At 42.4% G+C, this 25,275-nt stretch overlaps 1 protein-coding gene across 2 annotated transcripts in view; it reads right to left on the bottom strand.

Annotated features, from left to right (window-relative positions):
- The window catches only part of UGGT2 (UDP-glucose glycoprotein glucosyltransferase 2), a 268,510-nt gene that overhangs the window by 119,783 nt on the left and 123,452 nt on the right, over positions 1-25,275 (bottom strand). The window contains exons 18-22 of one of the 2 annotated variants that reach the window (XM_066580528.1): positions 25,134-25,257; positions 20,314-20,412; positions 16,825-16,919; positions 6,120-6,326; positions 345-476 (exon numbers count right to left, since the gene is read on the bottom strand). In XM_066580528.1, the coding sequence (XP_066436625.1) occupies positions 345-476; positions 6,120-6,326; positions 16,825-16,919; positions 20,314-20,412; positions 25,134-25,257 (657 nt within the window). The remainder of the gene's footprint in view (positions 1-344; positions 477-6,119; positions 6,327-16,824; positions 16,920-20,313; positions 20,413-25,133; positions 25,258-25,275) is intronic. The other variant, XM_066580538.1, reaches the window with a different exon arrangement.

Below are 25,275 nucleotides of genomic sequence, written 5' to 3'. Positions count from 1 at the left end.
AACCACATAATGAGAGCAGGGGTGCCTCTGGCTAGCTAGTAACTCGTGAATATTGAGAACTAGTGTTCACTGTGTGTGCCTGCTAGAATTAAATCCAAGTTTCTGCCAAACTACTGCAGAGATACACACAGCAGACATAACACTGTAATTAGATGAGCTTGTCGCTATCTTATTCTGCTCTCAGAGAGTACTGCAAAAAGATGGTGACAGATTTCCATTAAGTAGAAGAGAGGAAAATAGCCAATACATTTATGAAGAACTGCAGTACATCAAAGATCACCACATAATTCAGAGCTTCCATAATGTTATCTTTCTAGATTTTCTCCGTAGCTAATTAATCTTACCCTTCCATTACTGATCACAGCCATCTGCCCAGGTAATAGTTTGAGAACTTCACGACAGTACAATTCCTGAGCGCGAAGTAAGTCTACTCCCATGGTATTATACTTCTTTTCAAAAGCATCATCATCCATTTCCTGGAGAAACAAGACAATAAATTACTTCGTAATTTCAACTTGCCTAACATCTTAATTGGCTAAGAATCAAATTGCCACAGTAGAAATGTATATATTTGATAAGATTTGAACTTTGAAAATCAGAAAAAACACTCCTAAATGTTGCAGGCTTTGCAAGGTAATGAGCTACCAGCGTTACCGACATCATTTTTCTCAGCATCTTGTTGTTGTTAGATAAGAACATAATCTTAAGACAATAGTTTGTTTTTTTTCAAAACTTGGTGAACTCCACGTGCACTTTGCAGCATCCTATGATTGACTGTTTTTCCCCATAGAGAAGGGAAACAAAACACACAAAATACAATTTTTTAAAATTTTTCATGCATTAAAAATATGCAATTCATTTTTCTTCTGCTTTCCTCTGCTATCGCCTTAAAAAAAACAAAAAACATCTTTTGGAGCGAGAAATATTTTGCACTAGTAAACCATGACAGAGCTTGCTAGTACAGACACTTTATGCAGGCGGACACATTGCTGAAATGTCATTTGCCAGATCGTTTGGCCATTCACTTTCACTGTACTAATGAATGTGAATGACCACCGTTTAGATAAAATGATCATTTTTGTGCCTGCATAAAATGGACGATATGCGAACGAATTATTGTTCATCATTCAATCGTTGGCTGTGTTTACACTGAACAATTATCTATTAAATTCACAAGATCCAACGATTTTTTGAATGATTGTTCTGTGTAAAAGGGCTCTTACATAATGCAACTCCCATTCCATTAACTGTGTTGATGAATAGGTAAACTCCTTTTAACCTATTTAGTTTCTCTGATCCCTACCATTATACTGGGGCTATGCATTATAGCTCTTGGGGCTCTTTCACACGGACGTTGACGTTTCTACCTTCGCCCCTCTCCGTCGTAAAAACGCATGAACGGGCGCACAAATCTAACGTTTGTGCGCCCATTCAGACGGCCCCGGTCTGGTGCATATATGCCGAGCTTGGGATGCCGTCGGGTGGGGGAAAACAGGTTAGCAGAGCTAACTTGTCTTCCCTCCTGCTCCTTCACTTGCTCTCTGCAAGGGAAGGGGGCGGGAGCTAGTGTGATAAGCTCCAGTATCTTCGCTATCCCTTGTCGGCAGCCAGCAATGGGAGGGGGTGGGAGCTTATCAACTACCTCCGCCGCATCCAGTACCTCCCATTGCAAACAGCGGGCAAGAGGCGGAGAGGAGAGAAGAGGGAGGGAGTTTATCAGTCATGCTGCTAAACTCCCTCCCACCTCCCTTTTCCGGCAGCTGTCATTAGCTCCCGTAGGAGCCCATGGCAGCGGTTATATTTCGACCAGGAAAGATAGTTCCTGAACTATGTTTCCTGGTCAGCGTAAAAGCACCCAGACGAAATGAGCTATCCTGGCCAGCCGGGCGCTTTTTACGCCGCAAGAATATGCCCTAGAATTCAATGCATCAGACGGTAGCGTATATCGGCCGGCCGTGAAAACACCGGTCAATATACGCTTATGTGAATCCAGCCTCAGCCTATTCCCAATTGTGCAGGCATGATGGCAGTGTCCACCAATCAGCATGGCTAGCATACTTGTCATTTGGCTACTGCCTGCCACTCATGATGAAGCATACTGGTGATGTGTTCTGAATGGGTCAAAACACTAAAAACAGCCAAGGCATTAAAGATAGAAATACTCCACTTCCTGTATGCTACATCTCTATTTTATACCACATGCACATGAATGGCCGGTGACCCTGCATACCTGTCAGTGATCTTCTTTTTCTGTACTGCGGACGGTTCGGATGGCTCGCTGTTGAACATGCGCAGTATAGATTTTCCTGTGCCGTTGCTAGGCGACAAGGTCACTAGTTGGACGGCTTTCATTGACTTCAACGGAAGCCATCCATGCAGAGCCTGCATGAAAATAGAGCATGCTGCGATTCTTTTCTCTGCCAGCGGAAAATCGCAGTCACTGTCTGCTCGTGTGAGCGGACATGCATATGCTGCATTGGTTAGTAATGCAGTGGATCATCTGCCCTGGAGACTAGAAAATGGCAGAAAAAGAGTAAGCCCCCTAGGAAAACCAGGATACAAATTGGTATTGGAAAGGGTTAAATGACCTGCTGTAAGCTGCAGCGAATCTATTCAGAGCGCAGGAGTTTCCATTAACTCCTGCTCCCATAGGAGTCAATGGAAACTCCTGCACATCGCGCACCACAGATAGCCAATGTTCTGTCTTTTTTAGGTGCGCGTCATTTCGCGTTACTACATTCTCTCATGTGAGCGCTTCTGTAGGAAACAATTGGTTCTTTTAGAAGCGCTCTTTTTGTGCACCCAAAAACAATGCTCTGACCAAGCCCTTAACTGGGACTGACCATTACTTCAACTGCACTTATTTTTTGGCCTACATTTAATGCTACACTTCAAAAACTGTAACTTTAACACTATATAGTTTTATGTAAACGATGCTTTAACATCATTGTAACGACTGAAAGGAGATGTATCATTGAATTAAATTCCAAAATAATATGTTCCAGTTTTAATCTATATGTAAATTCTAGAAATGACTTTATATCCAAGTTTTGATTGGCAAGAAGAAGTCCTTCAGAACCTTGATTAGCATTTGTATTGAGAAGGGTCAGGGACTAGAAGCAATGCAGAATACACAATTTTTGTTTACCCATTCATGAAGTAATCTAGCTACTCATTTGTGAAATCAATTCCATACTTAGACCGTACAGTTTGAATTTTACATATTTTAGAAGCAATAAACCTATATTAGCTATGGGCATTTCATGCGTTAACATATTGCATTCAACAAAAACTAATATATGCACAAACTAAAACACGGTAGAAAGTTCATTCTCAACCTACCTTCTCCTATTGTGGCACGTTGTAACATTTAATTAATTTACTGGACAGATTTTAAGTAGCACAAAGACATATATTTATCATCTCCGCTATGATTTTGATTGTTGCAGTCATACATGGAAACACAGAGAGACAGTCTGTATCGTTTAGCAAATGAAAGCCAGAGTTTCCAAAATTCCATTAGAATTAATGAGGAGGTTAATAAAAGCGCAGAACAATAAGGTATGATCACCCATCACAGCATAAATCCGCATGTCACTTTGTTGCAGATTTCCCCCATTGTAGTGAATGAAATCCATGGTGAAAAGCCGTCACTTTTACATGATAGATTTTAAAAGCTGCAGCATATCTATTTTCCACTGGTCGTGAATAACGCTTGCTAACCCCATTCGCTTACATTGTCCTGTACATTGTTGCAGATTTTACAGCACGCATTTCGCAGACGAAATTCCATAGCAGAAAGCCCACAGTGAATCCACAGTAAGGGCTCATGCCCACAAGCGTTGCAGGATACGCCCGCAGATTTACGCCATGGGAGTACCGCGATCGAAAACAAAGTGCCTGCTGGTGATTGGGCAATTTCGCACGGATTTCCGCTATCTCCATTAATGCACCTCCCGCTGTGTAAATCCACAGCAATTGGAACATGCCGCAATTTATTTCCCAGCTGCCGAAATCCGTGGTAGAATTCTGCATGTGAGCATTGGCAGGCTGAAAGCTATTAGGTTCAATAAAACCTAACAGCTGCAGAATTCACACGCGGGAAACGCGGTAGAAATCTGTTCATGGGCATTCACCCTAAAGTGGATTCACTGCAGAATTAAAGGGGTTGTCTCGTGGCAAGCTTCAAAATTTTACATTAGCCCATTCCCCCTGTCACCCCCCTGGCATAAAATAGCAAATTAAAGCGGTTTTTAAACCGCTTGCTACTCACCGATCCAACGAAATGAGTTATAAAAATCTTCTCCCTAAGATGGCCGCCGGTCCTTTCCCAGGGATGCACTGCGGTTTTCTCCCATGGTGCACCGCGGGTCTTCTCCCATGGTGCACCATGGGCTCTGTGCGTTCCATTGCCGATTCCAGCCTCCTGATTGGCTGGAATCGGCACACGTGACAGGGCGGAGCTACGATGACAACACGGTGACCAGCTCTCCGGCACGAGCGGCCCCATTCATCAAGCAGAAGACAGCACAGCGCAAGCGCGTCTAAAAACGCCAGAAGACATCAGAATTAGACGGATCCATGGCGAGGGGGACGCCAGCAACGGAGCAGGTAAGTGAATAACTTCTGTATGGCTCATATTTAATGCACGATGTACATTACAAAGTGCATTAATATGGCCATACAGAAGTGTATAACCCCACTTGCTGCCGCGAGACAACCCCTTTTAACCCCCTCACTTGAAGGAGTGAAATCCACTTTGAAAATCGCACCATAAGTTGACATGATGCGGTTTTGGATCCACAATGTGGATTTTCTTTACAGCATGTAGGATCTATTAAAATCCAATCCACAATGATTTCCACTGTGGAAAATTCACCCTATTTCCAACCCGTGTGAACATACCCTAAAGTAATTTAAGAGAAAGGACCAGAAAGAATCTGTCATAAAGATGCCAAGGGTAAAGGGATTGACATGAATACATTTCAATTTCCCCTTTAAGACTATTGGCAACACACAAGCAATTTGGGTATTTTATTGCTCAGCTTGACCTTAGTAGTGAAGTTTTAAGCAGCCCTAGGGTGCTTTCACACATAGCGGAAAAATCCACCATAGACAAAGTCTGCACATTTTACATGCAGATTTTGACACTGATATGCTGCAGAATTCTTGCAGAGTTATAAATGGGCAAAAGTTGTAGCAAATCCTTATCATCAGGTCCATTTACACACAAAGATGATCGCTCAAAATCCGTCAGAAACTGACAGTTTTGAGTGATCGTTTTGCATTAGCTACTAATGGGCTAATCAGCCCATTAGTAGCTAACTAGCTTTGTTTGCATGGATTTAGAGAACAGCAGGTGGTCTGCTCTCTAAATACATTGCGTTTGTTCTCCCACGGGCAGCAGGATGCATACAATGCTATTAGCGCTGCTCGCGGAGAACACAGCATGCCGTCCCTCTTTGCTGAATCAGTAAGGACAAAACTAGGCAGTGCCCTTAAGGGGTTAATAAAGCTGAGCGTGTACATTTGTTCATTATTAGAGATGAGCGAGCACCAAAATGCTCGGGTGCTCGTTATTCGACCCGAGCTTTTTGTAATGTTCGAGAGCTCTGTTCGAGTAATGAACCCTATTGAAGTCAATGGGAGACTCAAGCATTTTTCAATAGACCCGCCGAGCTCTCTCTTTCTGTCTCGTCACAGCAGAAAGTGGTAAAGCGGGGAGGGGCCATAAAATTTTCTCGAACACAGCGTGGTGCTCACCCGAGTAACGAGCACCATCGTGTATCCTACTACTCGAACGAGCATCAAGCATGTTCGCTCATCTCTATTCATTATATACCCATTTCAACCACTGGGAAATATGACAATGACATGCAGGACCACATGAGATGTACCACTTTCTTTTTACCAATAGCTATTTAGCATAGAAAGTACTTGAGTTAGTAATGTAGATTTAGTAAACGTTTAAAGTATAAGATTTGAAATTAAAATGCTTTCTACTTATTTCCTGCGGCAGAGAAGAATAAGAGTGCTGGGCTTAATTGAATTGCAAGTATGTGTGCAGCTAATGAATACTCACCTTGATAGAATTCACAGAGCAAGAAATGTATGCTTACCGAAACCAAGAACTCTTTGATTTTTCGACCCTTTGTAAGCGCATCCATTGTTTCTTCTTTTGAAAGCTTTGTGAAGAATGCAAGCATGTTATGGCTTTTCTGTGTAAGAAGTGCAGCCCAAATGGCACGGGATATCAATGTGTTCTCTTCAGTCATTTTGGAGGTGGGATTATTTAGGATTCCAAGTCGTGTAATGCTGCTTTTCTTCTGGAAAGTAGAAGAAATAAAAGTTTAGTTATAAATCAAAGAGAATAATGTTCAAAGTGAAGGGATCTTAACATGCACAGTGATCACCACTACCTTCTTAATCTGTCATTTTTACCAGTCGGTTAGACAGAGGAATCCATAAAATAAATTATGTAACAAAGTTTACGATGTATTTACAGTTACTGTTTTACACTTTGTCTCTTATGCGTTACATTTCATGTACTGTATATCAGTAAAGTCTGCTATGCCACTTATAACCAGTCAACTTAATAAGCAGTTACTGAAAACTCACCAGCTAAAAAGTGGCATACTAACTCCAATTACTTCAGAAAAAATAGAAAATTTGGAAGCACATTTTGTAAATAAACTGCCTTTGTTATTAACTTAATTACCTCCACTTGGTCAACTGCACTATGGGCTTTATTGACATAAGATGCTAATTTATTTTAGAGAAAGTACTTATGAAATCTTCAAAAAAGTTAAAGGGGTTGTCCCGCGCCGAAACAGGTTTTTTTTTTTTTCAACCCCCCCCCCCCCGTTCGGCGCGAGACAACCCCGATGCAGGGACGTACAGAAAGCTTACCGGAGCGCTTACCTTAATCCCCGCGCTCCGGTGACTTCTATACTTACCTGTGAAGATGGCCGCCGGAATCCTCTTCTTCCGTGGACCGCAGCTCTTCTGTGCGGTCCATTGCCGATTCCAGCCTCCTGATTGGCTGGAATCGGCACGTGACGGGGCGGAGCTACACGGAGCCGGCATCCTGCACGAAAGGCTCCATAGAAGAAAGCAGAAGACCCGGACTGCGCAAGCGCGGCTAATTTGGCCATCGGAGGGCGAAAATTAGTCGGCACCATGGAGACGAGGACGCTAGCAACGGAGCAGGTAAGTAAAAAACTTTTTATAACTTCTGTATGGCTCATAATTAATGCACAATGTATATTACAAAGTGCATTAATATGGCATACAGAAGTGTATAGACCCACTTGCTGCCGCGGGACAACCCCTTTAAGTCTATTCAAAAAAATAACTAGTAAAGAAAAAGTTACAGATTGGACACAGGGTCTCTGGAGTGATTTTATTAATTAAGAAATTAAGATATTGCTAGAAAAGTAAATAGAAGACACCTCACCTTTAAACCCCATCATTTAATGTATGGGGTTCAAAGGTGATAACAGATGCCCTTTAAGCCATTGTTGCTCTCTTACCTGAACACAACCATACCCATTGTAAAGTCATTGAATGGGTAAACAAACTGTAGCACAGAAAGTTATCACAATGCAATAAAAAGTTATGTTAAACATTGGTGCATCTGTAGTTCAGATTTCCAGGCGGCTCCAGACTAGCAAAAACAAACAGATGCATACACCAAAGGAAAAGACACATTTGATTGCAATCTCCCACGATTGGGTGTGCTGCATGCAGTAATATTCTGCATAGTATATAAGGCTAGATAAACTGCAAGCTCAATTAGTATAAAACCAAAGTTATGACTCAATAAAAGCACATTACCAACCACATGATCTAGATAACATAAAATTAGCGTTAAATTCCCAGGACAAAAATAATGTTTGTTACCTAGTATTATGAAAGTAACAAGATCCCCCAAACAACATATACCAAGAGGGGTGTTATATGTAGCATGTGTTTCTTTACAGCAGAAGTCAATGGCAGATGCATGTAAGCGTATAGGCAAATGGTTACATTTATCTAGACTCACTTTTGGCAGCACTTTTTAAATTTGGGCACTGACCTCATACCTCAAGTGCAGTATGAAGACAACCTACACTTAACCCTTTCCAATCCACTGTCTGACCACTGAAGACATTATGATTTAAGGCTATACAGCTCCGATGTTGGAAGACGTCCATCGGGGTTCTTTTACTGTATATTGCCAGCCTCTCTGCTGTTAGAGCCTATCCAACGTGTCACCTCATGCAGTACTGGCTTTAGCCAGTATATAGCGCCATTGTATAACATCAGAAAAAGAGTAAGCCCCCTAGGAAAACCAGAATACAAATTGGATTGCAAAGGGTTAATGTCAGTGTCACTTTAAGGAAAGATAAAGAATGATCAAAAGTTGCCTTATTCCTACCTGGCTATTGACTTACGACATAAAGATTTCAGTAATTCTACTGCATTCACTGCTCTAATTGTTGTATAATTGTCATGTCGATAGAGGACTGAAACAAACGGATAAATTGGTGGGGGGCGGTTTAAGGAGAAAATGACACTTTGCAACCAATCAAGGACATGACTAATTACAAAGTAACGTGCTTGGTGTGTTTGTAAAGCAAGAAAGATGGATGCAGTTCTCTCCAGAGCTCAAACAAATCGCCTTTAACAAGTCATGTTCTGCTTAATATATACAGTACTAAAAGGAGAAAGCTTTCCCTTGCAGTTAATCAAAGCTGACAATGTCTAGAACAAATGATGCCACAAAGTTTTAGCCCTGTGGTCAAGTCTAGATAATAACACTGAAGTTTAGAATCACTGGTCTCCAACGCTTGTAATTTAGTGTGACAGACTGTTGCTATCGGGGTCATAACAAAGAATATATGTTACAGTGAACTTAGTATATCTTACAAAATAGCTGCCAAAATGGCAGAAAGGTTATGCTGCAAAGTCTAATTTTGCCTTTGTCTTAGCGAAAGCCATCTTTCTGAGTTAGGTGTGACGTGTTGAAATCCTGACCTCACACAGCTTATTTGGGACAACTGCTAGGCTTAAAACTTGCCTTTTACTTAATCTAGCAGGTTATGGAGTGTGATGGCAGAAAGAAATGACAATCTATTCGGAATATATTAAGCTGCTGCTTTCCGAAAACAATTTCAGGTGCAATAAAGGAAGTGATCCATAAGCGCATGAAGGCTTCCAACTAGAAACGCTTCCATTGCATCAAGCCCACACACTATTAATGCTACCAATCTTCTCCTTAATTCAAAATCATCACAACTGTGAATGTTAACTATACTGTAAGAAAAACATGGTAATGCATAGAGAAAATGTATAATGAGCAAGAGCAGGTTCTGTCATTCGTTATCATCGGAAGGCTAAACATTTGGCATCTAGCAGAATTCCCATCAATTACAGCCGTATTGTTTAATGATTTTAAATGTATAATTAAAGTTCAGTAACAAAAGGAACATGTGACTCCTGTACCAGATACAACATGCCATGCAAGGTGATTGGGGGTCATTTGCACAACGAACGATGTCATCATGACCGCATCTGTCAAGCAAATAACATCACTTCCCTGTTCAAACCATTGCCAGTAGCTGAAGGTACCTTTAGGCTGTTTTTAGATGGAATGATTATAGTTTAAAAAAATCGTTCAAATGAGTGAAAGTGAATAATTGTTTAGTATAAACGTGGGCCAATGACCGGACGACAAAGGAGAATCGTTCGCTTTTCGCCTGTCGTTCATTTTATGTACTCACAAGAAACAAAGACCTGTGACGTGGGTTGTCAGCTCATGTATTTTGGCCAAAATACTAACCAATACCTCATATTTATCAGTAACATGCAGAGCGGCTTTGAACGCTGGGGGAGCCCAGGGTGCCAGTGTGGTTCGCCTATGAGGTGCAGGGCAGCCCGCTGGACTGAAGTGTGGCGTCATTAATAGGCTGTAAGCCTGCATGGTGCACTACACGTACCATGTGGCCTGATACCCTGTGTATACTTTTTTGTGCAGGAATCAGAACTAAGCAGCCGACCCCTCTATATAAGGAGGGTTTGTGAGTGACTGCTCATCAGTGTCCTTACATGTGTTATTTGCTTCTCTGTTTAGCAGTCTGGCTGTCTGTATGTTGAGGGATGTGGTGTTTATACCCCTCCTGTATCAGTATATCAGTAAGTATATGGTTGCTTTCTGGGTTTTTTTCCCTGCTAATATTTCCCTTTCTGTAATTTTAATTTATGTTAATGTAAGGACTAACAAGAAACAAAGACCTGTGACGTGGGTTGTCAGCTCATATATTTTGGCCAAAATATTAACCAACACCTTGTGTTTATCAGTATTTATCAGTAACAGTGTGGTTTTGAACTCTGGGGGAGCCCAGGGTGCTAGTGTGGTTCGCCTATGAGGTGCAGGGCAGCCCGCTGGACTGAAGTGTGGCGTCATTAATAGGCTGTAAGCCTGCATGGTGCACTACATGTACCATGTGGCCTGACACCCTGTATCTACTCTTTCGTGCAGGAATCAGAACTAAGCAGCTGCCCCCCTCTATATTAGGAGGATTTGGGAGTGAGTGTTCATCAGTGTCCTCACATGTGTTGTTTGCTCTCCTCCGTTTAGCATTCTGGCTGTCTGCATGTTGGGGGCTACATGGTGTTTATACTTGTCCTCTTGTATAAGTCTATCAGTAAGTATATGGGCATTTTCTATGATTTATTTTAGTTTTTTTCTGTTTCCCTTTCTGTAATTTCCTGCAGGCATATAAACCATCGTTGGCTCGTTCACTTATCGTTCAGTTTAAACAGCTCTCGCTCAGTCTTCCATATGCACTCATACAGCGAATGTGAAAGACTGAACAACACTGGACAATGCTCCTTTGATTGAGCCAAGGGTGAGCCTACCCTTCTAAACAAGCTGCACAAGAACAAACAAGCTAGCGGTGACATCACTCGCTCAAACGAGAATCGGCTTGTGTAGAAGGGATGACTGTCAGCCGAATAATCGCTCGAAAGCAAATTCAAACAATATTTGCTCAGTCAAAACATGGCCACAGACAGGGTGACGAGTGGTAAGTTGCAAGTAGTTTTGTTTCAGCATACCAAAAAAAAGTGTCGCTGGTTGATCAAACGTCGTCTGGTATAAAGTTACAGTCATTCGTATTTGAACGACTTGTGAACGAATTTGCATGAAGATACATCAACAAGCAGCTAATGAATAATCAGCGCTCTGTGTAAAGGCAAACAAACGGCTGACACTCATACACCTCCAGCAACTTCTCTGAGCGACTATCTGAAGGACAGTTCCCTGTGTGAAGGTCACAAATGATTCAAATATGAGTTTGGGAGAGAAAACAATGAAGGCTCCTCATAAAGTCAAAGACATTAGTGGAAGATCACTCTGTCCTATTTAGAGAACACATGATTTAATCTTTACATCACCAGATATTCTTCTTTTTGGTTGGTGCAGCTGTAGGAGGGCTTGCTTTTTTGTAGAACAAATTGTATTTTTTGAAGGTACCATCTACTGCATCATATAATGTATTGAAAAAATGTTAAACATTTCTAAGTGGGATAAAATAGAAAAAAAAGCAATTACACCATTTTGGGAAGGTTTTGTATTTACAGCATTTATATGTCGCCATAACTTTTTTACTTTGCCATCGATGGGGCGGTGTGTGGGTTTGTTTCTTGCGAGGCTAGCTGTGTTTTCTACGGATACAATTTTGGAGTACATAACTATTTTTAGTTGCTGTTTGATCAATTTTTTTGTGGTTTTCAATTTTTTGGCATTGTGTTTTCTTCTGAGGACATTCACCAAGTGGGATAAAAAAATGTAATATAATAGATGAGACTTTTAAGCACGTCAATACTAATTATGTTAGTCTTTTGTGTTTCATTTTTTATGTATATACTGGGAAATGCATCTTTTTAAACCTTCACTTTTTTTTTATAAACACAGCCCAGGAACCTGACAACATTTGGCCACTCGCTCACACTTGACAAAGGACCACTTTGTCCGGAAACATTGTACTATAAACATGGTGGAATTCAAGATATTCCTGTGAAATTAATAAAAGTCTTAAATGCATTCCTAAAAAATATATAGTGCTATTAATTTTATTATATTGATATAATCTTTTTTAGACATAACCTATTTTTACTTTATTTTGAGCCTATTAGGGGACTTGAACTTTTGATCACTTGCTCACTTGTACAATATACTTATTAGATACTTGCAGCCATTGAGAAACAGGGCTTAATAGCCTGAAATCCATGGCAGGCCTGGAAGTCTTCACAAGGCCCAACCTTGCCATAGCAATTGAACAGCACTCCCTCCTTCTGTCAAGCTATTTAAATGCCAAGGTCATAACTGACCATGACATATAAAGTGTTAATGGGTGGACCCCATTTAGGATCCTTATCTTTTAGTCAGAGCGGAGAATGGTTGCAAAGAGAGCCTCTTGCTCTGGAAGACCTGTGCTACATTTTACAGATAAAGCACTGATGCTGTGCAAGAGGGTTCGTCCGGCGCTGTCCGGAGCAGGAAAGCGTAATCGCCGCCACAGATGTGAAACCACCATAATGTACACTTACAAAATTACTTTGTTAAGACATCCTGGTGAAATCATACCTTTAAAAAGAAGATATTCCCATTTCCAGTGCTACATGAAAATAGTGAGCGGTCTGGTGGGTGGGCTAAACCAATGCTGCTGGTCTGCATACCTCTTATAACATCGACCTTCTCTTTAACTGTGATAGTAGAGGTGCTCCATGTCATCAAACTCTCACGCATACATCAGGACGCTTCAGGACTTGCTCATGTGTCTCTTTTGTGTTTAGGTTTAACAAAGTCAACTGTGCATGCGATGGTCCCATCGTATCCAGCACATTCATGAGAGCTTGATAACTGCATTGAGAACGTGGAGGATGACTTACGTCACAGTAGCAGCGAGGGGCAGCGTGAGGGAAGATACACAGGCCGAAGAGACGGTCTGGGTTGCCCGCCATACTGTTCTCCAGGGATTTGTATGCAGTGCAGAAAATGCGAATACCTTCTTTTTAAAAGGTATGATTTCACCAGGATGTTTAACAAAATAACTTTGGAAATATGAACTTTGTTTTTATTTTATTGGTGTAGGTGGTTTTATAGCCAGAGAACTGATGACATGTTCTCTTTAAACTGGCACCATAGCGCTTACAATCACAATCTGATAAGCCCCAGACATACACTACCGTTCAAAAGTTTGGGGTCACATTGAAATGTCCTTATTTTTGAAGGAAAAGCACTGTACTTTTCAATGAAGATAACTTTAAACTAGTCCTAACTTTAAACAAATGCACTCTATACATTGCTAATGTGGTAAATGACTATTCTAGCTGCAAATGCCTGGTTTTTGTGCAAAATCTACAAAGGTGAATAGAGGCCCATTTCCAGCAACTATCACTCCAGTGTTCTAATGGTACAATGTGTTTGCTCATTGGCTCAGAAGGCTAATTGATGATTAGAAAACCCTTGTGCAATCATGTTCACACATCTGAAAACAGTCTAGCTCGTTACAGAAGCTACAAAACTGACCTTCCTGTGAGCAGATTGAGTTTCTGGAGCATCACATTTGTGGGGTCAATTAAACGCTCAAAATGGCCAGAAAAAGAGAACTTTCATCTGAAACTCGACAGTCTATTCTTGTTCTTAGAAATGAAGGCTATTCCATGCGAGAAATTGCTAAGAAATTGAAGATTTCCTACAACGGTGTGTACTACTCCCTTCAGAGGACAGCACAAACAGGCTCTAACCAGAGTAGAAAAAGAAGTGAGAGGCCGCGTTGCACAACTAAGCAAGAAGATAAGCACATTAGAGTCTCTAGTTTGAGAAACAGACGCCTCACAGGTACCCAACTGGCATCTTCATTAAATAGTACCCGCAAAACACCAGTGTCAACATCTACAGTGAAGAGGCGGCTGCGGGATTTTGGGCTTCAGGGCAGAGTGGCAAAGAAAAAGCCATATCTGAGACTGGCCAATAAAAGAAAAAGATTAAGATGGGCAAAAGAACACAGACATTGGACAGAGGAAGACTGGAAAAAAGTGTTGTGGACGGATGAATCCAAGTTTGAGGTGTTTGGATCACAAAGAAGAATGTTTGTGAGACGCAGAACAAATGAAAAGATGCTGGAAGAATGCCTGACGCCATCTGTTAAGCATGGTGGAGGTAATGTGATGGTCTGGGGTTGCTTTGGTGCTGGTAAGGTGGGAGATTTGTACAGGGTAAAAGGGATTCTGAATAAGGAAGGCTATCACTCCATTTTGCAACGCCATGCCATACCCAGTGGACAGCGCTTGATTTGAACCAATTTCATCCTACAACAGGACAATGACCCTAAACACACCTCCAAATTGTGCAAGAACTATTTACAGCAGAAGCAGGCAGCTGGTATTCTATCGGTAATGTAGTGGCCAGCGCAGTCACCAGATCTGAACCCCATTGAGCTGTTGTGGGAGCAGCTTGACCGTATGGTACGCCAGAAGTGCCCATCCAACCAATCCAACTTGTGGGAGATGCTTCTAGAAGCGTGGGGTGCAATTTCACAAGCTTACCTCAACAAATTAACAGCTAGAATGTCAAAGGTGTGCAATGCTGTAATTGCTGCAAAAGGAGGATTCTTTGACGAAAGCAAAGTTTGATGTAAAAACAATGTTATTTCAAATACAAATCATTATTTCTAACCTTGTCAATGTCTTGACTCTATTTTCTATTCATTTCACAACGCATGGTGGTGAATAAGTGTGACTTTTCATGGAAAACACAAAATTGTTTGGGTGACCCCAAACTTTTGAACGGTAGTGTATATTTCTATAAAATAGAAGGAATGCTTGCTAGCCTAAAAACTTACATTTATAATTTGGAATTTGGTATACAAAATAACAGTTTCAAAGTCACAGGGGCAGTCCACCGGAGCATCCTGGATAGGACACATACACATGCCACCACCGGCAGGGACAACTGGACAGGATAAGTTGACAAAGAGAGACAGAATCACACCATACAGCAGCCAATACACAAACACTAGTACCAGATGTAAATGCTCTAAATGTCAGGTATTCGTTGACATTTTGATCAAAATATGGAAGCTAGCAGGCCACATCATGGCTCCTGGCTATACCGCTAGTCTCTACACTAACCAGGAGTCCAGAGACATAACCAAACAAAACCACAAGACACAAACCTTTCTTGCAGCAACCACACATAGAACCTGCTCATACCACACAGAGAGAGAAATGAGAACAGAGAAAGCTAACCACACCCACACCTGGGAAGACAGCTTTTATGCGTACTGACCTAGAGTGATTGGCTGACTGGAGACACACCCACACCTGGGAAGATAGCTCTTATGTGTACTGACCTGGACTGATTGGCTGACTGGAAAAACACACATGCCCAGCCAGCTCAATCAACACCACCTGTGGAGCTGTGCTGCTAGAAAGACTGTGGTACAATAGATCCCAGCCAGCAAAACCCTAACAGTACCTCTCCCTTGGGCTTCTTTCACACGAGCACATATCGGCCGGCCATTTTCACAGCCGGCCGATATACGCTACGTTGGGGGCGAAAAACCTGGTGAACGGGCGCACAAATCAAACATTTGTATGCCCGTTCATATGGCCTGATGAGGCTGGTGCAAATGCGCCAACCTCACCAGGCAATCTTCCATTTCCCCTCCCTATCGCAGACTTACCTGTCTTCCTCTTAGCTCGGTCTGTGCAATGGGAGAGGGCGGGGCAGGGGTGGAGCTAAGCACCGGTCTGCCCTGCCTCCTTCCATTGATGGCTATGGACAAGGGGTGGGGAGAGGGCAGGCGCTTAGCTCCATCTATGTCCCACCCCTTGTCTATAGTCATCAATGGGAGGAGGCGGATCGGCACTTAGCTCCACCCCCTCCCATTGCACAGAACGAGAGGGTAGGAAGACAGGTGAGCCTGCACGGGTGGGGGCGAGAACAAAGTGAGGGAGTTTAGCAGCCAGGCTGCTAAACTCCCTCCCACCTACGGCCGCTGCCACGGGTTCCCATAGGAGCCCGTGCAGTGGCTGGACGTATTCCGGCCCAAACATAGTTCCAGAACTGTGTTTTGGGCCCGACATAAAAACACCCGGCGCTATATTGGCCGGCCGGGCGTTTTTACGTCTCGCAAATACGCCCATGTGATATGATGCATTGAAAACGGCCTGCCGATATGCGGTCGTGTGAAAGAAGTCTTAAAGAGGGGATACAGGTGCCTAACAATAAGTCGTCTTCTATTTCATGCAAACATGTGCCTGGGGTGTATTAAATGTGATTTAAAAGCACTATGTTGCCAGTTTAAGGTCCAAAATTCTGATGATAGGTTCCTTTCACAGGTGTTTTCTTGGCTTAATGTCCTATCCTTAGGATTCATCAGTAGGAGGATCGGCAAGGTATCCGCATCAATACGTTGTTTGGTGGAGCCACTGTGCTAGTGCTGCACATCTCCATACATTGTGCAGTGGCCCAGAATGGTACTGCATGCTCAGTCCTGTTTAAAATGTGCTGAAATCTACTTCCTCATTAAAATGCAATTCCATGCTGTAAACAGGTGTTGAACCATCAGACTTCTTGTGTTATAGGAAACCAGGTAAAGGAGCTTCATTGCATATCGAGCTACATTAAATAAGACATTAAAAAATGAAAGCAATAAATTCACCTACAATCAAAGGACACATTTCAGGAAGCTTACTACATAGTTGGTGTCAGGGCCCCCCATACACGCTGTACTGTATAACATTAAGCAACGGAAATTAGTAGCACTGTACCATGTGTTTCACAGCTTTAGCAAGCAGTTGTCTCCCGGCTGGCTTGTCAAAGTCAGCAATAATCCAGATGGTGACTGCATAAATTACATCCTCATCTGAAAATAACAAATTCCACAGTCTAAGCATTTCAGTGCTGGCATCATTAACACTACACAAATAAGAGATTATTATTTAACATGCTCAAAATAAAAATACAATTACAAGCAAAAAATATTCTGCATCAATTAACTGAGAAATGTAATAGCAATAATCAAACCAAAACATTTACAAGGTTTTAAATCATCACTCCATAGCAAATACACCCCAAAGAGAAAGACATTGCATCTACAGCAACATTACATATTACTGAAGTTTACATAGAACATCATTCTGAGCTTTCCAAACATACGACAATGAAGCTAATCCTAGGGAGTGAAAGATAATGATTAGAGATGAGCGAACGTACTTGGTAAGGACGATTTCGCAATCGAGCACCGCGATTTTCGAGTACTTCACTACTCGGGTGAAAAGTACTCGGGGCGCTGTGGTTGAGCGGGGGGTTGCAGAGGGGAGTGGGGGGGGGGGGGGGGGGAGAGAGAGAGCTCCCACCTGTTCCGCGCTGCTACCCCCCGCTCCACCACGCCACACAGCGCCCCCGAGTACTTTTCACCCGAGTAGTGAAGTACTCGAAAATCGCGGTGCTCGATTGCGAAATCGGCCTTACCGAGTACGTTCGCTCATCTCTATTAATGATATAACAGTGCTTTCTTATCTTCACATATACAAGTCCTACTGATGGTTCAGACTGTCTAACGCCTGGTTTAGGCAACGATTCTCACTCAAAAGGCGTTGTGTGCATTTACAGGGCAAGGTGATCGCTCAAACAGCAGTTTGATTGACAGTTTTGAGTGATCACTTTGCGCTCTGAGCGGGGTATACAAAAGACAGCACTCCTACTGTGTTCACGGAGCGCACAGCTATTATACAGCTGAGCACTCCGAGCGGGGTATGCGGAAGACAATTGGGGATGCTTGTAAGAATCGTTGAGTGAGAATCGTTGTGTCTAAACCAGCCTTAACATTTAATGCCCTTATAGGGTGTGAAGTAATGGCCACATTTACATGAGACGATTATCGCTTAAAATTGGCATAATCGCTAACTTTCAGTCAGCAAAAAAAACAAACTATCGCTGGATCACGGGCGTCTAAATGCTCCCTGCTCAGCACTTCACAAGAAGGTGAAGAGTTGAGCGAGAAACCATCGATCCAGCAATAAGTCTTTCTGTTTAAATGCTCTGCACAAGCCTGACGTCAGCGCTAAGGTTGCTGGCGCTCGTGTTGTTTAGACGACTATCATTTCATGTAAAAGGAGCATTAGTTCAACTTGGGCCTGTACTAATCGTAAAACCAGTCATAGAGCAGAGACATAAAATAGTGTGAGACACCCTACAGATCGAGCAGCTCAACGTCTGACGTCCTCATTCATGTGTGTCAGATTCGATAAGGATTTCAGGGCGGATTCTGTGCCAAAATCTGTGTCCTATGCACGTGAATGGGCTTTCCGCAATCAACTTCACATGGAGCAGAAAATTTTTGTAAGAATTTTTCTCTGATCGGTGGAAAAAATCCTTCACAAATATTAGTAGCATGCTACTAAATATGGAAATGTTGAGGATTAGCCCAGCTGAATCACAATGGAGCTAATACCTGTGCATATTTGCAACACACAGCAGATCATTGGCAGCAGAAACCCGAGGGTCAACCTTGGATCTGAGGCTGATGTGTCAGGGTAGTGGAGAGTAATATTCTTCAGTGAGGGCTTCCCTATGCTTGCCCCCGATTACTATTTCTTTTACAACTTACTAAACATATAGTATAGTCCTAGTCTTCTTACCCATATATACTGTATGTTTCTACTTAAGGAATATCGTTCTTGAGGAACCTCTCCAAAGAGAGATCATAATGACATCTTAAAAAGAAACTGGGGAAAACCATCGCTGACAGAGAAGGCTTCATAGAAAAGAGGTGGCAATGACTGATCTAGAGAATGTAAAGGACTATAGTCAACATCACCTAAACTGTGTGTTCTCACCAAAATGTTGACTTCTAAAATATTGCTTGATGGGGTGCCGACTCTAGTAAAGAACATGCGAAGCTCACCAAGGTACTACAACTGCCCCTACTTTGAGTCTTCTGTAACTCACACAGCACAACATGAGGATACACTACTGACTGACACATTGCCTGATCTGCTGTGAGTAATTAGTTGGTGAACAGCTATGATGTGCCTGCTTGAGGCTTGCTCTGCCATACTTGTTTCTTGAGCATCTGAATCATTTCCACCATCTGCAGATCCTGAGGTTACAATTTGTCTTCAGTACTCAGTTGCATAATAGTTTTAAGCTCCAAGCCCAGTCTTACCATTACATCGTTCATTTCAGTACTTTATGATGAAAGGAAAAAAGTTTGGTACCGTTTACTTTATGAGATATGTAAAAACGTGTTATAGGCATTGGTATAAATCACATGTCATAGCATTATGCACTCTTTAAAAGGGTTGTACCAAGATAACAACTTATCTTCTACCCATAGGATAGGGGATAACTTGCTGATTCGCGAGGCCCTCACTACTGATACCCCTGTCGATCTTTAGAACAGGGGTCCCATGCCTTACCAAACCCCCTGCAGATAGGAGGAGGCTGAACAGAGCACTGGTCACACAATGCACTACCGCTCAATTCACCTTTAATGGAACTACTGAGATATCAAAGTAGAGACCACTCAGGTATTTCTTTCAGTCCCATTGAAATAACAGCGCTTCATTCATTCTGACATCACTACAGGGGGAGAAGCGACTCAAACAGTGACAGGCGGCAGAGGCTACGGGGACCTGTGGATAGGGGGACAACTTGTAATCTTTGTACAACCCCTTGGAACACTATTTAAAATATTAAAAGTAAGATCCATTTAGACGGGACCAATGTCGGGCAAATGATACCTGACAGTCGTCCCTGTGTGCTCTCGCTCACAGAGCAGCCAGCAGGGGGGGGGCGGGGTAACTGCAGGAGATTACTCTCCTCGCGCTCCCCACCCCTCTCAATTGACTTTACATAGCAGCCGTTCAGTACTGAACGGCTGCTATTTACCCTGAGCAATCAACCATCTGCTCATCGTCCATCGTTTATGCAGCATAAATGATGGGCAATGAGCTGATCGCTTAGTGTAAATAGCAGCCGTTCAGTACTGAACGGCCACTATGTTATGTCAATAGAGAGAGGCGGGAAGCGCAGAGAGAGAAATCCCCTCCAGCCTCCCCGCTGTAAGCCAGCAATACTAGCTGCTGTGCAGGAGCATGGGAGCTAGTATGTGCAGGTCGAGTGTCGGGCATCATTTGCCCAACAGTTGTCCAGTCTAAATGGGCCTTTACATTCGACGTACTACAGTATTTTATTCTAGTGCCATTTATATATACATATTACATACACATAATAAACTGCAGAAGACTACACACCTTCTTTTACAGCGTATTTCATATTTTCAGAAACAACAGCGCTCTTGTCTTGAACATCCAGATAAGAAAATGTTTCAAAATCCTGCAAGTTGTATGTAGCTATAGGTAAAAACAACAAATAAAACTCATTACTAATTTACTAACAAATTGTGTACAAAAGAAAAAGTTGACGTGTAGCCCCTGACTAATTGTGAACACTATGCATAGTAATGCGTTTGGTTTAATTACAAATTGTGATCGCCATGTGACTTCAATTATTCTCTATGGGGAAAATGGTTACAATCATGAACGGCATTCTGTAATAGTTGCAAAATTACTTGCAATCTTATTCCCGTAGCCAAAATTGTAATTGCAAATTTATAGCAAATCACGCACAGCTAAAAGGTAACTGTATAACCCTAGAGTTAAATCCCAATACTTGAACCACTAGTTTTTAGGCTTTATGCTCATGGATATATTAGGCTAAATTCACATACATGCAGACCTACAGATTCAGCAGGCAAAAAGATAAAAGCAGAGGCCAAATTTGCAGCTAAATAATACAATAGATAAAGCATGCTGTGGATTTGCAAGTGGAGTTTTGTCAAATGTATTCGCATGCCTTCTACTATACTTTATTGTAGATGTCTGTAGAAGGTTCCACAACATATGGGTACAATTCATGTTAAGGTAGCCTTGCGAATCAATGCAAAAGACAGGAGCAGACCCAATCCTGTGAGATCAGGAAAGTTTTTTTTTTCCAAACAAAGCAAATGATCTCACCCTTGCCACTAAATATATGACTCCTGCATGGAACCAAAACGTCCCTGGACAAAGACCCTAGTCTAAAGGTCCATTTACACGCAAAGATGATCGCTCAAAATTTGTCAGAAATTGACAGTTTTGAGCGATCATTTTGCATTAGGTACTAATGGGCTAATCAGCCCATTAGTAGCTAACTAGTCTAATTTGCATGTATTTAGAGAACAGTGGGTGGTCTGTTCTCTAAATACATCACTTTTGTTCTGCTGTGGGCTGCTGGCTGCATACAATGCTATCAGCGCTGCCTGCGGAGAACACAGCATGCCGTCCCTCTTATCAGAGCCGACAGATTTTATACTGAGCTGAATTCAGAGATGGACGAAGAGTGCACGGTAAGTGCACGATGGGCACACATTTACATGCAACGGCTATTGCTCAAAAGCCGTTGTTTGGACGAATTGTGAGCGATAATCGTTGCGTGTAAATCAGGCTTAACTCGCACTTAACACATTTGTTGTAGTTTTTTATTTATTGCAAGAAGGAGCTTGGAATTAGATATGGATTGAAAGCTTTAGCCTTTGGCTACATGGTGATTTTGGCCATGACACAAGTCGCACAACTAAAGACTGCAGTATTGTCTTGCAACATTGCAAAGTAATGTAAGTCGATGCAGTTGTGTTGCAGGTCATAAGTTGCTGCAATGAACCCTGATGACAGCAAGAAATCTAGTGAGTTTAGATTTCTCATGATAGTCTTGTCTCTAAACTTGCAACACACAATGCAATGACTGACTTTGCAATGCTGCAGGGCTGCACTACAAAATCTTTGGCTGCAGACCCTGTGCTGTGGCCAAAGTAGTCATGCAGTCCCTAGCCTAATTCATCAGGTTCATGTTATTTGAATCAAGGGCAGCTTGCACCAGGAACAGGTATGTACATTGCGCTCACGCACATCTTATTAAGAAATGCTGCAGCATTTCGGAATAGACATACTTTGAACATTCATTTCAAACTTTCAGTTACAGGGACTGCGCTATACTGGGAGCGGCGCTGGTCTTTCCCCATTTACATAATCTAGAGTGACAGCTCATTCAGTTGCATATAGGGAGAGCCTTCACGCTAGATGATGTAAATGGGGAAAAGACGAGCGCAGTGCCATTCTTTTAATTTGGAGCTTTGCTTAAAAAGAATATTCAAAATATGCTGATTCTGAAATGCCACAGCATTTCATAATTACATATCTGTCCCAGGTTCATACTTCCTGTGGTGCGGGTAGCATGAACCTGGTGACAGGTTCCCTTTTTAATAACCCATGCAAAGCTGTATCAAATTAAACATGTCTTAGGTCGTTAGGCTAAGGTCATAGATTTGAAAGTTATGCAAATATTTTTCACTCAACTGAGTAAATGAAGTTAAAGGGGTTGTCCCACCTACTACGCCCATTACCAGGTTATAAATGTATGATCGCCAGGGGTCCAACTACTGGGGCCCCATTGATCACTAAAATGGAGATTCCAAGTCCCCTGTATGAACCCAGCAGCGTCAATCACTGAGGTGATGCTTGACTGACACTTTGCTGAGGAGACCGCTTGCCGACAATTGTGTAGTATTCAGGTCCGAAATGAACAGAGGTGATTGCAAACTGAGTGTGAGTGCAGTGGCAGAAAAACATAAACCGCATTGTAATCAGTGAAGTGCGGGCTGTAAAGGTATGCAAGCCAGCTTCAGTTGGCAGAGGACAGGTTCTCTTTAACCCCTTAATGACGCGGCCATTTTTCGTTTTCCATTTTCGTTTTTTCCTCCCCCCTTTAAAAAAATCATAACTCCTTTATTTATCCATCCACGTCACTGTATGAGGGCTTGTTTTTTGCGGGATGAGTTGTATTTTTCAATGGTGCTATTTAAAGTACCATATAGTGTACTGAAAAACTTTTAAAAAATTCTAAGTGGAGTAAAATGGAAAAAAAACGACATTTTGCCAACTTTTAGTATGTCTTGCTTCTACGGCGCACAAATGGCAACAAAAACGACATGATAACTTTATTCTATGGGTCGGTACGATTACTACGATGCCAAACTTGTTTAGGTTTTTTTTTTACTATACTCCTCCTTTTTTTTTTTAAAGACATAAAATTTTTTTCAATTATTTTCTGTCGTCATTTTGTGCGCGCGATAACTTTTTTATTTTTCCGTCGACGTAGTTGAGCAAGGTCTCATTTTTTGCAGGATGTCCTGTAGTTTCTGATAGTACCATTTTGGAATACATATGACTTTTTGATCGCTTTTTATTGCGTTTTTTCTTGGAGACAGGGTAACTAAAAAAGTGCATTTCTGGCGTTCTTCATTTTTTGTTTCGGACGACGTTCACCGTGCGGGAAAAATTATGTGCTACTTTGATAGATCGGACTTTTACGGACGCGGCGATATCAAATACATATTTTTAATTTATTATTTAGATTTTTTAATAATAGATATGGCAAAAGGGGGGTGATTTAAACTTTTACAACTTTTTTTTTTTTTCAATTAAAAAAAAACTTTATTGATTCTTTTTTTTACTTTACTTTGAAGTCCCCCTGGGGGACTTTAGCATGCGATGCTTTGATCGCTCCTGCAGTATGACGTAATGCTATAGCATTACGTCATACTGCTTTTTGACAGGCAGCCTATGAAGCCACCCCACGGGGACGGCTTGATAGGCAGTCTGCTAAGGCAGCCCTGGGGCCTTTCATTAGGCCCCCGGCTGCCATGATACGTGCAAGGCTCCCCCGATCTCACCGCGGGGGGGCCGCGCGGGACCCCCGAACATCGTTCGGGGGATTTAAATGCCGCTGTCAGAATTGACAGCGGCGTTTAAATGGTTAATAGCCGCGATCGGCCGCGCGGCCGCTCGCGGCTATTGCCCGCGGGTGTCAGCTGTTATAAACAGCTGATGCCCGCACTGTATGAAGAGAGGTTGCCACGCAACCTCTCTTCATACATACCCCGACGCTCCATGACGTACCAGGTACGTCATTGGTCGTTAAGGGGTTAAAGGGGTTGTCTCACGCCGAAACGGGTTTTTTTTTAATTCAATAGGCCCCCCGTTCGGCACGAGACAAACCCGATGCATGTGTTAAAAAAAACAAAAACGGGTAGTACTTACCCGAATCCCCGCACTGCGGCGACTTCTTCCTTCTTCTTACTTACCTTAGTAAGATGGCCGCCGGGATCTTCACTGTGAGGTCCATTGCCGATTCCAGCCTCCTGATTGGCTGGAATCGGCACACGTGACGGGGCGGAGCTACAAGGAGCAGCTCTCCGGCACGAGCGGCCCCATTCAGAAGGCAGAAGACCGCACAGCGCAAGCGCTTCTAAAATCGCCAGAAGAGGCGATTTTAGACTGATCCATGGAGACGAGGACGCCAGCAACAAGAGACTGAGTGCTGAGCGACTTCTTGCTCAGTGTAAAGAGAAGTCGGTCACCTGTCAATGAATGCCTGTTTGCAGGCAATGGAGGCAGGGGGCAGGAAGAGACATCCAGCCTGCTCCACCACCAATCTCTGACAGACTATTGCTCCTATGGTGTCCCAACAGTCCTCTCGTGTAAAAGTACCTTTAAGTTTCATTCCTATCAGTGCTGAAGGCATAGAAATCCTGCATAAAATCCTTGACGAAATAGTGCAGTCCGTTGCGCTTTTGTTAGCCGGGAATATTTCGGACGGCATTGCAGAAACCAAATGGAACCAAACAACAGAAATCCTACTGGATGCCTCCCACAAATGAAAATGAGGCTTTAATAAAATGGGTTAAAAAGATATACTGTATCAGAAAAACATGGCTTTTTTCTTCTAGAACAGCACCACACCTGTCCACAGGTTGTATCTAGTATTGCAGCTCAGTTGTATTCACGTCAATGGCGCTGAGCAGCAATGCAACACACAACCTGTGGACAGGTGTGGCACTGTTTTTTTCAGAGAAAAGCAGTCATGCTTTCCTAATCTTGGACAACTCCTTTAATTTTGTTGAGACCATCTGAACTACACCATTTCATTCTTACTATATTCCCAGTTAAAAGATGGAGATCACAAAACTTTGCATTACCTGAGCTTGAAATAAAATTAATATGGGCCTTTTCACTTGTAAGAATTGTGGGGTTGATCCTGTTGACTGTGTTTGGCTGCTCCATGAAGAAATCTACAACATCCATGTGATCATTTAGTAGACCCTATAGAAAAATACAATG

This window comes from Eleutherodactylus coqui, chromosome 1, assembly GCF_035609145.1.
Source record: "Eleutherodactylus coqui strain aEleCoq1 chromosome 1, aEleCoq1.hap1, whole genome shotgun sequence".
Taxonomy (NCBI): domain Eukaryota; kingdom Metazoa; phylum Chordata; class Amphibia; order Anura; family Eleutherodactylidae; genus Eleutherodactylus; species Eleutherodactylus coqui.
This window is presented reverse-complemented; position numbering and strand designations above follow the sequence as displayed.